The sequence below is a fragment of the Tachysurus fulvidraco genome, chromosome 6, assembly GCF_022655615.1.
Source record: "Tachysurus fulvidraco isolate hzauxx_2018 chromosome 6, HZAU_PFXX_2.0, whole genome shotgun sequence".
Lineage (NCBI taxonomy): Eukaryota > Metazoa > Chordata > Actinopteri > Siluriformes > Bagridae > Tachysurus > Tachysurus fulvidraco.
Window position 1 is genome coordinate 15060819 of NC_062523.1, and position 13470 is coordinate 15074288.

The 13470-nt window shown below is 37.9% G+C and overlaps 1 protein-coding gene across 1 annotated transcript; it reads right to left on the reverse strand.

Annotated features, from left to right (window-relative positions):
- Positions 1-9585: 9585 nt before the first annotated feature.
- Positions 9586-13304, reverse strand: cdca7a (cell division cycle associated 7a). Its single transcript, XM_027164390.2, has 10 exons — positions 13145-13304; positions 12638-12769; positions 11752-11880; positions 11389-11607; positions 11141-11218; positions 10851-11042; positions 10629-10763; positions 10367-10516; positions 10066-10202; positions 9586-9976 (listed from the first exon to the last, which is right to left on the reverse strand). Exons 1-10 carry the CDS (start codon positions 13154-13156, stop codon positions 9946-9948), a joined length of 1215 nt encoding a protein of 404 aa, XP_027020191.1. The 5' UTR covers positions 13157-13304; the 3' UTR covers positions 9586-9945.
- Between the last annotated feature and the right edge of the window lie 166 nt (positions 13305-13470).

Consider the following 13470-nt stretch of genomic DNA (forward strand, 5'->3'; position numbering starts at 1 on the left):
TATCTGTTAAACGGTGGTCCCTTTTGTTTGATGAATTGGGAAGAGGGGACACGGCAAATTGTGCATTGCAACAGATGGGCCACAGAGAGTAATTGTATTACAAAGTGCACCTGCATGGTGTGTGTGTGTGTGTGTGTGTGTGTGTGTGTGTGTGTGTGTGTGTGTGTGTGTGTGTGTGTGTGTGTGTGTGTGAACCTTGATGTAAGATAGAATGTACATTGTGCACATGCTTGCCTGTTAGAGAGAGAGAGAGAGAGAGAGTGAGAGAGAGTGAGAGAGAGAATGAGAGAGAGAGAGAGAGAAAGAGAGAGAGAGAGACATGTGTGTGTGGTGTATGTGTGCGTGTGTGTGTGTGTGTGTGTGTGTGCGTGTGTGTGTCAAGGCCCAGTGATGCCCGCAGTGCCACGAGGACATGAGTGGGTGGGGATTGCCTGTCAGTAGAGCACTGGGAAAGATAACAATAAATGGCTAATAATGACACTTAATGAGCTTGATTAAGTTGATTTGTTATGGAAAAAAATGAGAGAGCAAAGGGGCGATGTAGGCAATGTAATAAGAGATTCATTTTAATAGATACAAATTCAGTGGGGTTTTGGAACACAATGGGACTGCATGGAAAATTAGCACCAAGTACAAAGGGACACCAAATTAATTCTTTCAGAGACATATTTTTCATAATTGCACCAACGAGGCTCATTACGCCGTATACCTGCCGTCGACGACAGACAGAATTTTGAAAGGAGGGTTAGCAAGCGAACTCGAGGGTGCAGTTCAAGCTTTTGTCATGAATTTTCTAAGACAAACCACCACCTTCATTTGGAGACAATGTTACATGTAATTCTTTGAAGAGAACATGTTCAGTCAGTGTCATATACACATTTCTGTAAAACGTCTGATGACTGAATGTGGAGGTACGGAAACCTTCGTCCACAAGTTGCTTCACTGTGAACCTTATGCTTGTGAAGCCTTGTACCTTACCATAAGTTGTTTCAACAACAAATGATCCACATTAACTTTCCTCCTTTGTAGAGTAAAAAATTACATTGAAAATGTTTATTTATTAATTTCTGTATTTCCCAGTGAAAGCGAGAGGGTCTCAGCTCTTGGGAAGTTTAATTAAGAAAAAACCTGTTGAGAGAGCTTTCTAATCAGCAGGCTGAGAATGAGAGTATTCAGAGCATTCTTCTCCAGGCAATCGTGTCTCTTCACACCAGTGTATTTGTGTGTGGGTGTGGGTGTGTATGTGTATGTGTATGTGTATGTGTGTGTCGCCCATCTCCAGAGGGAAGCAGTTTAATTGAATACATTAAAGGAGAGGAGCCCGAGGCCTTATTTATTTCCTCTTTCTCTCTCAGACTTGTTTAAATGAGACCCGCCGCTGATGTGTGTGCCGTGCTGCTGTCCTTAGGGTGCTGTCCTGTGGGTGAGCACTTGCTTTGTTGCTCTGGCGAGCTGTGATATGCTTCTTGTTATCCAAAATCTTATTTATGAATGTTGCACCCTTGAGCAGGGAAACTGCAGTCACTCTGGCAGTCATTCAAATGACATAAGTTTGTACACACTATCCCTTGATCCTGTTCCTTGGCTGCTTAACCAGGCTCTCATATCTGACTGAGAAAGTTAATATTACAGACCTAGTGAGCTTTAAAATCTCACCATTTCAAATTGATTTGATTTAAAATATTGCTTGTGAACAGCTTTCAAATGAGTTCAAGTGACTATAAGAATATGAAGTACTGTAACCCTTCATTTTTAAACGCATAAAGACCGGGTTTATTCAGTTACTCATCATAAAACATATCATTTACTAACAACCATTCTATTCTGTTTTTAGCATCAATTTACAGTTGCTACGTTAGTCATGAGGATATGTCTGTACTGTATCTTGCACACTGACTCTTGTACTTTTACAATGACAGTAAAGGCATATTTGTATATATATAATGCTGGTGTGTGTAGGTATGTGTACGTGGATGCTTTAACATTACATTTACAACCTTTATCAGAAGCTCTTCAGTCAGAAACATATCCCCATCTTAATTTAATAGCTCAAGGTCTAAGAATATCATCAAGCTAAAATCCCATTATAGAGAGATTTGTACAACGATAAAAACACACAAGTCAAGGGATTTTTGTACAAGGTGTAGGCCTCCTGGTAGAACGGTTGATTTCTGTTTTATCCTAAGGTCATTACTCATAAGCAACCTCTCTGGGTGCTTCTCATTCATCACAGCTGAATATGAAACTTATTCACTAAACTACTGTGCATATTAATAAGCCCCTAAACTATTCATCTTACTGCCATGAATTCATTCACGTCACACTGAGTTATGGTTCTTTCTTCTCAGGCTAGGGTTTTTTTGTGTGTGTTGTTTTTTTTTTGCTTTCTACCCTGAAAAGCTCATGCATTGGTTTCTTTTAAACAGTTTTAAAGAGTTATAAAATGCTAAAAAGATTTAGTGTTTGCTTACAAAGGACTTAGTAACATTGTTTTAATACATTTCACACTTTTATTCATTAAGTGCTTTTAAAGGTAATTAGTGAGTTTGACAATTAGTATGCACCATCTGAAGAGCTTTGTAATAATCCAGCGGTCTTCAGTCTCAGTCCTCTGATCGTTTCACGTTTTGTCTATTTTAAACATAACTGAATCAGCTCATCAACTAATTATCAAGCCATTCATATCTTGAATCAGATGTATCAGTGAAGATGGGGGGAAACAGAAGTAAGGGACTTGAGAGCCACTGTAATAATGCACTCATCTCATTAATGTATTTATTATTCTAATATGATCTGAGAGCTGTGCAAGATGTTCCGCTGTGATAATACTGCTATATTGTGTCCTGTAATTGCATTTGTGAGCCGAGATTTAGTGTGGTTAATATGTGCACATGCTTAACACTTTCTTTGAGATTTTATGGAGGATTTTTATTTGGTTTTATGTTTACCAAAAATATTCATGTGTAATTCAGCAGCCCATCTCTTAGCATGTTACAAAGTCCCTTTTGAAACCACTAATGGCCAGTTCAGTCTGTCTGTCATCTTAAATAAACTAAAGGCGCAATCAGCCCACACAAAAACAAACCTGTCTTTCCCTGTTTAAAAAGGAGCCTTTGAAAAATCAATCGCAGTGTCACTTCTCAGTTCCTTCTGCGAGTGTGTCTAAAACACTGTCATTTGAAGGTTTTAATCCTTTTTTTAGTGTGGTAACAGCGGGCAGTTTTAAAATGAATGCAGTGATTAAGAGCGTATGTGCTGAGCATTTGGACAGCCAGGCTGTGGGATAATGAATAAAGATTCATGCTTTAGACCCAAATTTTAATTTTTCTGCCGAATGTGCCTGATCTAGGCAACGTTTAATCACCCCCACTGACAGGACTGAGCGCTTTCATTTAACCTTGACTGAAGATCATGAATTCTAACGCTTTTAATTGGGTACATCATTTAACAGTGTGAGCAGGGGAAATTCCTCCAATTCAAAGCTGTGCGATTGACAGACAGGGGCAGCGAGGCCTAGCACAATTAAAGAAATCTGTAGGCACTGCCCCTGTCACCACACACACATGCACACACACACCTTATGTGACTGTTTGATCATGATAACTTTATAGATTTCACCTTGTTTTGAGTTGGGTGACTACATTAATAGACGGAGGTCAGGGGCCATGGTAAGGAGGAAGAGGTTTTACACCCATCCCTACACACACACACATACGTATATATACACACATACACACCACCTTTACCCTCCAGGCAGTTACCACATCCACAAGAATGTGACAGCAGAAAGAACAACAATGGAACTCTTACACTGTTATGTTTATTACCACTCTGTCACTCCTAATTGAAATGTTAGCGAATGGTGCGAATGACAACGGCACGTTTCGGCGACACTGAAGTCATCGCTATCTCTGACCTCTTTGGAGACAATTGCCCCTTTTATGAGCAAAGCTGTATCAAGTGGCACACAGTGAAACGCATTTTAGACACCTAATTGTTTTCTTGCCTCCGACTCCACAGAGAGAGAAAATTAATCTGTGCGTCAGGCGTCTCCTCTGTGACAGAGCCTAACCAACCACAGCATGTTTGGTTAAGGAACTAAGCTCCAGGGTTCAATTTCATATTTGCCAATTACATTTTTTTCCCGGGACAAAATTTAATGTATTATTTAAATTATCTTAGCTTTGGGATATTTTAGGGGTTTTAAACAATACATTACTTTTGGGATTTGGGGGAATGCAAGGTGGAATTGAATCAGTTGACTGTGTTCATGATTCCATATAGATTAACTGGTGTGTTAAATAGTGATGCAGTTAAACTTTGCAGATATTCAGTACAACAAGCCTGCATAATACACTAGATATTTTTATCAATTGGAAACATTCAAAGCAAGATTCAAGTCCCAGCTTATTAATTCTTAAAAATATCACATTTAAAACATACTATATAATTATTATTATAATATATGGAATTATCAGTTATATATGTACTAAAGTATGTACGTAGTTGAGAAGACTTGACCTGTCATTAGATGAAGTAGTATATAATTTTTCCTGTTTAGTATATAATTTTTCAGTTGAAAATATCCTACAGAGACACAAAATTAGTCATAGAATGATTCAAGCTATATTGTCAAGACAGTATACTATACATACATACTACATGCAGAAATTTACCACTTTGTACAGAAGTCCAGAATTATAATGAAAAAACATGCTCTTGTATTTTAGCTTTCTCTCAGGTTATATGTTATGCTTAATTAGGTTACATACTGAACAGGTACTGTGGAGAAAAAGGCACATATCATAGAGGTCAAATTACCATTACAGTCTGGATAATCCATGAAAGAACATGTCAGAATTAATTGAGCATAAGCCAAGATGCTTTGCTTGAACAGATGTTGTATCAGCCATACACGTGTTGTATGTGAAGGTGACTAGATCAAAAGCCCATGTTAAATGCTCACACAAACCAGCGCAGACGTCTGGGTTTGAACCCGGAGGTGCGGGTAATGAAGGTATTCGTTGGAAGAGGGCATGAAATCATGCGGACGTACTTTCATGACTGATTGACATTGCAAGGTTAGAGTATAGCATTAAATAAATGGTCCATGGAAGAGGAGGAGGCACTGTAAATGCTGACATCTATTTCAGGAGCCTCTAGCAGGTAGGAGATATCTTCTTATTCTTCAAACTAATATCAACTAAAATCAACTGATATCAACTAAAATCAATCTGGGATCTTATACTTATTACCCAGTGCACTATATTACAAGGGAAGTGTGAATTAATTAAATATGAAAATAGAAATCTAAATAAGAATTTTGCTTTATGAATAATGACCAAATAAATAAATTCTACCAAGGACCATTTCTTATAATTATAATACTACAGGCCGAGGATATGCAGTCCGGTCCTTTAGTGGCCACCGTGCCAACAGTTTCTACAGGTGTTTGTTATAACCCGCTGTTTCTGATTTCACTAATCACTAATTAGGTTGTCTTTCCTATTAGAAGGACGAGAGCTTATTAAGGAAATCCACTTGTGCTGTGCAGCGCTGGAACAGCAACCAGTACAGCAACAGTAAAACAATGATTTTTTTTCAGCAGGTTATTAGGATATCAATATCAACTTAACACATCTCCTATGGCTTGTGATTTTTCTACAGCTATTTCCAGGCTGATCCAAGTTATCCTTGGAGAATAACAAACTGCTGTATAATAAATTTACGTGTCATGATTCACAAATAATCAGCAAATATAACCACAATGGTTTTTAGTAAAGGAGCTGAAAAGAAAGTCGTACTTCTGTACTATATTATATCTAACAATACAAACAAGCATAAAATCTTTTCATTAATAACAGTTTATTTCAAACATTCAAAAATTAATTTATGAACATAATTTTGTACATTGTTTGACCTCTGGTTTAAATGTTCTAACTGAATCTAATTTGTTTTCCTGTTTGCATATAAATATGTCTCTGTAAAACACGAATAAAATTTTGTTATATGAATCAAACCACAATTTCCTTAGTGGGTCCAGTGAGGTTATAAGCGAGCAAATTAATGAGGTAAAAACTAATGAAGCTTATGAGAGCCAGCACATCACAGCTGAGAGTCTCACACACTCTCCTCATAATGTATGGTCTCAATAAAATCAGTTCATTCCCCCAGTACACATTATAGCCTGCTACCTAGATGGGCTACAGTTAGAGTACCTCCTGACCCTGTGACACACTGGTCAGAATGTTCAGGGTATATGTGGTCAAGTGCAATGATGTCTACACACACAGCTACAACAGACAACACAGTGCATGTAGCTTATGGGGGGAAAATGGAAACTTTTTTGGTGATGTCTTGATTAAGTGAAAATAATACAAGACGATTTAAATAGAGATAAAGAAAAGGAAAAACACATTTAAAAAATAATACAGAAAGCATCTTCAGGACTTATACAGTTACACAGGTGGGATAATGGGGGAAAACAATAGAAAAATAAGAATGAAAGAAAAGTAAGCAGAAATGGCAAATTATTTTAAAAGAGGGAAAAATAAAATAACACAAAATTAAATTTATTTAAATGAATACAAATTCAATTAAATTCAATTCAAAGTCAATTAAAATTAAATTCAAATTAGATTTTAATTCAAATTTTAATTAAATATAAGATTATTCATAACCACAGAATGCAGGTTACAAAATGACCCTGTGTGTGTACTGAAGCATCCAGTGATCCAAAAACATCAAGGAGTTGCTGGGCTTGAAATAAAACTGATGATAATTCATTATTGTGAGGTCATTTACAACATACTTATTGAATCCAGTGCAGACTTTGTGTATTTGGTTGGTTCGCCAGAATCACCATCTCAATCCTCTACTAAAGCCTTAACTTAAAGCACCTGAAATGTCTCATAAAATGGGGAAAATTAGGTGTATACAAATATAAGACATGGCAGTTAAAGTGTTTCTCACACATAACATGGAGTATTTTGTCTTATATATAATCCCTACAGAGAAGCAGGGTGACAGCAGCATCATGCTGAGGTTTGCGTCTCATCAGTCGGGGCTTGTTAAGACTGAAGGATAAATGGACTGAGCAACATGCCAGCATGCATTACAAGAAAAGCTGTTTCAGTCTACTAAACAATGTTAGAAAGCCTGAAGCAAACCTAATGTATCCTGGAGTAGCTTCAGCAAAATGACAGAACACTAACAGGAATCCTAAGAGGAATCTGCAAGTAGTACACTGTCTCCAAGAGTTGACCAAGGTATGTATGACAGCTTGATGACATGTCAAAAGAGTATTCAAAATGTTCACTGATGATCGTTGTGCAAAAATGACAATGACTTCACTTCAGAAAGATCAAGGCTCTAAAGATTATAGGATTACAGGTTTACTATATGGAAAATGTTAAAGGGGGCTCTGTGTCTCATTTTGTACTTGTGAACTACTATACACAGGCTAACATAACATGATAAACCACAATTTCCGAGGATACAATCAAAGATGTTATGATTACAGTGTTCAGTTTCACTAGCCTCTTTTACATACACCCAAGAATGAAAAAAAAAAAAAAAAAAAACACAACCTGGACTCCAGCACTGTGTAACTACCCTATTTGCAGTAAAATATAAACTCTCCTTAAACTAATCAAAGGTTGAAATGTGAGGTAAAGCTGCTAATGGATTTTGCATTATGTGTGAATTACTGTGATTTTAATACAGTGTGTCCTTCGTGCGCCCTTCGTAGCCTTGACACTCCTGTACAGTGTCCATCAATTTAGACAATAAGACCTTTAAATGTCTACACCACGTACCTTCACTCTTACTCAGGTACAGTTACTACACATACTACTACCTGAGACGCCTGTATTAGAGCGCCCTCTTCAGGAATACAACGGGATTGCCCTCAATTATAAGGATGGAAAAAGAATCAGACTGTGTAAGCCCAGGCCTGTTTGTGATTAGAACAAAATATCCTTAAAAATCCTTTTTTTTTTTTTTTCCAAAAAAATGCCATAAAAATATCACAAGGCATCACCAGTAACACCAGAAAACACAACAAAAGCTCCTTCAAAGTTTACTTGATGTCCATTCACCCAGGATAGAAGCTGAATAATTATATATAATAATAAGCTTTAAACCAAATTAGATGGCAAAAACCCACAAACAAGCAGTTTAATATAGTAGGACATCAAACAGTACACCACCAGTCAGAAGTCTGGACACCATCTGATATTTGTCCTGTTTACTATTATTTTATATTATTTATTATATATGTATTTATAAAATACATTAATGCCATTACTATATGTTGTATTCTAAACAATGTCCTTAATGAAGCTTTACACGTTCTTGTTATCTTCAAACCCAAGTTTATGAAGGAGCTTCAACTCCGGTGGCTTTTCATCCACCACAAACACAGCATTTGTTGGCTTCTAAATTCTAAAACACACACACACTAATATAGATAGATAGATAGATAGATAGATAGATAGATAGATAGATAGAAAACACCAGCACAAAAACTCACATATTGATTAAAAAACTGTTATACTTTGGTATTCACTAAATTTTGCATTTGGTCTTAAAAACAGATGCCAAACATAAACCTACTTATTCAGACTAGTGGTTCAGAGTTTGCACTAGTTTTAGGAGGCTCAAGATTCCTAAAATATAAATAGCCTCGGCATCACTAGCAGTAGTAGGAGAACACGTTATGGCGCCATAAAACCCTACCTTCATCGCCATAAGCGGCGGGTGGGGTTCAGGAGAGCAATAGCCTCGGACCTCCTCCTCTTCCTCCTCCTCATCTTCCTCATGCAGGTAAGACCGTGTGGACTGCCGCCGCTCCGCAAGCCTCATTTAGCGCTACGCTGCGTTTCTTAATTAGCGCCGCGAGGCCTCATTAAGTCCGCTCTAATGAATAAATATTGTATTTCATAGCCTGATTGCCAGATCGTCTCAATGCTCGAGCGTCGTAAACAATTATTTCCCTAAATATTCATCGCCCTAAAGTGGATGATCGTTTGGTATTTAATGCCAGTATTTTTCAAGTGCATCTTTATTATGCAAATTAAAATAGTTTTTTGAAGCATTGGTTCCCAGCAGAACCGAGCATTCACACTGGGAAATAACGTTGGATATTCTTTAAAGAGTGACGTGGGTTCACTCCATCAAATCCACTGGGATGGAGGTTGTTTAGGGCTCCAGCATGAATAAACATGCCTGTTGAGTTCAGTAAAACTACTCAGATAAAAGCGTTCACACCAACACAACATGTCACATAAATAACGTTACAGGAAGAGAGAAAGAGCAAGAGGCAAATATGCTTGGGAAATGATTTACAGGTATAGAATTTCCCATTAGAGTCTTGCTAATTATTTCCACACCATTAGTGGCAGCTCTCTAATGAAGGATCAGAGAAGGCGATGCAGTACATCAGAGCGCTCTAGTAAAAGCAGGACAAGTGGGAAGATGAAGCACTCTGCCTGCAAGGGACATGGAATAAAGCTCATAAACTTCCATTAGAGTTTAAACACTACGATAGAGGAGAGAAGCAAAAATACACTGCACAAGTTCTGGTTAAAAATAGAAAATAAGCTTTTATTGGTTTGAGAAATTGTGCTAGGTTTAACAATTGAAACGATTCTCTGCTACAGTTGAAGCGATGAAATTTTAAACACCACCACCAGTTTAAACGCTGAAGCTTAAGATTATAAGCACATTTACAGTATAATCTTTAAGACAGTAAAGTCTCTACAATCAATGATTAGCAATGATCCATTTAAAACAATGTAAACGAACCCCTCAGGCAGTCCATTAACAACTGCGTACTCATAAGGCACAAACTTGCATAATACGTATAATGATCCTGAAGCAAATTCTAAGCAAACGGAACAAAGATGAAAACAGGCCCCAGATTTAAAATCAGGATCAGCATTTTCACTCACTCTCTTCCAGCTCCTTCCTTAGGCTGCAGAGGGAAAAAGAGAAACAATTGATTTGCTTTTGTTGAAATTATATGCAGGTAAAAATAACTATATAAAATTTAAAAAAAATTACCTGTTCAGGTAAGCATGAGCATTGTCATAGCCATGGTATTTGGCCAGGTAGACTAGCACACCTGTAGCACAGCGCCCCTCTCTGGCCCGGCAGAAGCTGCAGTTACAAATGCCTCTGCAAGGGGGGCATCGCCAATCCTGGAGGGGAAGAAGAAGAAGAAGAAGAAAAAAACAACAACATTAATATGCATACATTTCTTATACATGTGAGAAATTCACTTTACAGGAGTGGTAACAGTACGAGTGATATGTGACAAGCCTTGTACACATGCAAGAATAACGAGGTGCAAGCTTGTACATACCGAGTCCAAAAGTGCATCATGAACTTCCTCTCCATAACGGTTACGCAAACAGGGACCACAAAACTGACCCCTGACTCCAACACAATCAGGGTTGCGACAGTTAGTCTTAGTGTCTACTGTCTTCTGACGACACTGGTGACAGGTGCTGCCCTGAGACAAACCAAATTTCAGAACATTGTCTCAATATTAAGCCAAAAGTCAGGAAAAGAGAAATAAACAGGTATTTATTCACATTTAAACTAGAACCATAAGCACAACTCACTGTGACACGATTGTAGACCTTCTCTCTGACATTAGTGCAAATATTGTCCAACTCAGCCTGTGTAATCTCCTCCACAGGTCTTACCACGTGAGGGATAGCAAGAACGCCGTTGTAGGTGCGCCGACGACGTGGCTCCTGAATGTACACAATTTTAAGTTAAATACTGATTAAACTAAAAGATTTGAAGAATTTTGTACAATAACAATTCAGATGAAATCTCACCGGTTCATAATCATCATCATCATCGTCTTGTCTGGCCCTTCGTACCAGGCTGAACTTGTCTTCAGGGTCTTCTTCGGGAGTAGGAGGGCCATCCACCAGTGAGCGTGAACGTGTGTGAATCCTTGACAAACGTTCTGGATTCTGTCTACAAGCTCCAGGGGTTCCTAGAGATCGACGGGGCACACGGGTAGGCTAAAAGTGGGAAAGAAAATTCAGTTAAATGCAAAATAACCCAAATATTTTATAAGGGTTCAGGTTTTTTGTTTTTTTTTTTTTAAATAAAAACTTACTGTATTGCCTGCAGCAAGAGGTGTCTTCTTTGGGAATATTCCAGGGACTTTATTTAACTCTGCCATTAGTTTAGCCAGCTACATGATAAAAGCAATATTCTTAGTCTGCATGTGTTGGTAAAGGTATCAATTTCTATAATCCTTGATGAACATTTCACATCATTGTTTAAAATGAATGAAAATTAATTTTAAATTAATTTAAATCAGCTACTCATGACTTAATCAATGCTTAATTTATAAATTCTTACCATAGCTTTGTTTTCTTTAATATTTAGTGCTCTCTTTGCAATGAAGTCCTCTTCTTCAGAATCTAATTCTGGGCCTTTGGGTTTAGGAGCAGGCTCTGGACTCTCTTTGGATTTCTTTGGAGGAGTAACAGTTTTGGAAGGGAACTTCATGGCCACGCGAAGAGTGAAGGAGCGGCGAGATTTTTTAGGCGGTTCTGAATCAGAGTCTGAATCCATTTTCTAAAAGAAGCACAAACATTGAAGGAAAGAAATTAAAAAAATAACTAAATAAATAAAAAGAAGAAATTAATGAACAGCATAGGGAAAGTGAAAATACCGCTACAACAGGTCATTAACAGTGAAGGTAACTTTATTGCCACTCACCATGGTGCTCATCTCATTACTGAAGTCACTTTCCTCAAAACCACCACAGCCTTCCTCTTCTGACACAGAAGGAGTTTCTAAGAGTTTTTCCTGCCGAGCCGAGCTTCTCGTCTGTCTAAGAGGTCTTTTCTGTGAGAGAAATCTACATGTCAAAGTCCATTTTGTCTGATAAGGACCATATAGCTTCAAGTTGTTTCTGTGATGATTTTAATCCTGTATGAACATTTAATGTTTAGAAACAGTGAATTCCCCCAAAGTAGTCCTACTCAATCTGGCCTCAAAGTAATATAATTATCAAAGCTGGTTTGAGGCGTCCATCAAGATGGCAGCACGGCAGTAGCGTGCAGTGGCCACTCCGGGTTCAATTCACATTTCAGCCGTTTGTTTTGCACAATCCTTTACAATATCTCAGGTAACTTCTGCTATAACACTGTGTTCATTCCAGTATTTCTGCACACACAATATTGTTTGAACATACAGTATTTACACTGTTCTGCGTTGTTTCTATTTATTGTCTTTTTTGTACTGTCTTCTAATTTTTTGTCTGCACTGTCTTTCTGTCTTATGTCGCACTGTTTGCACAGATACACTATGTATCTAGGACTAACTTACTAAGTCTTTAGCTCTGACAGTTATGTAGCACCCTGGTCCTGGACAAACGTCTCCTTTCACTGTGTACTGAAACATCTACATATGGTGGAAATGACACCAAAAGCTTCTTGACTTGACTCATGTAGGTTACTCAACACAGACATACATTTAGGCTCTCAGGCTTAATTTTAAGCTACAGTTTACACTATTGTGCTTTAAACACCTTTAGAAATAAAATGTTAACCGTTGAACAAAACCTCATCATGCTTTAAAAATGCATTGTTAAGTCAGCTACCATTGGTGCAAAGCCATCAGAAGCAAAGCTGTCACAACTGTCCTCTGAGGAAGAGGTCTCCACTTGGACCAGTGACGAGTTCCGGTAACTCCTCAGGTTCATTCTAGTAGAAGGCGGCGGGGCCTGCTGACGCTGTGGCGGGAAATTATCAAAGGGGATTATAAAACTCATGCAAATTAATAGTTTAAAATTTGAATGTAATGTTAAAAAAACAGATTGCTGCATCGATGGAAACTGAAATATTTTATTGTCTCCTGAGCAAAATAAGTATAATCAGGGCTTAAGATAACGCATTTTTAAACAGTAAACAGGCCGTGATTTATACTGTTGCACATGTAATACTGCTCAAACGTGCAGTCTAAACCGGTATCTAACTGTAACTATAACTGTTTTGCAGGTGTTTTTCCCCGAATGCATTGACGAATTAACTTTTTTTTTTTAAATAAATCATAGGAACTGAGCTTTAAACGCATTTAAACGCATAAAAAGATCCAAAAGTTTACATACCTTGGGACGCATTGTGTTGTTGGTGTTAGCAGTGACTGGCTCTGGAGTAACTGTGAGTCTGCTGCAGCTACACACGGTGTGGAAGTTCGCGGGAAAAAAGCTTAAGGCGTGGTCTTATTCGCGCCACGACGGAGTCCTGGAAGATGCCTAGCAACTTTTATAAATAACTCCACGTAAAAAACTAATTATTCTTATCTTTCCCATTCAGTGTCGTCAGACTCTTCGTGTAGGCTACAAACAGTAAATATTATCGAAAGCATTTTAAGGATAAAGGGAAAAAAACGTTTTTTTACGAACGCGCCGTTTCAGGACCATCGACGGTGGCG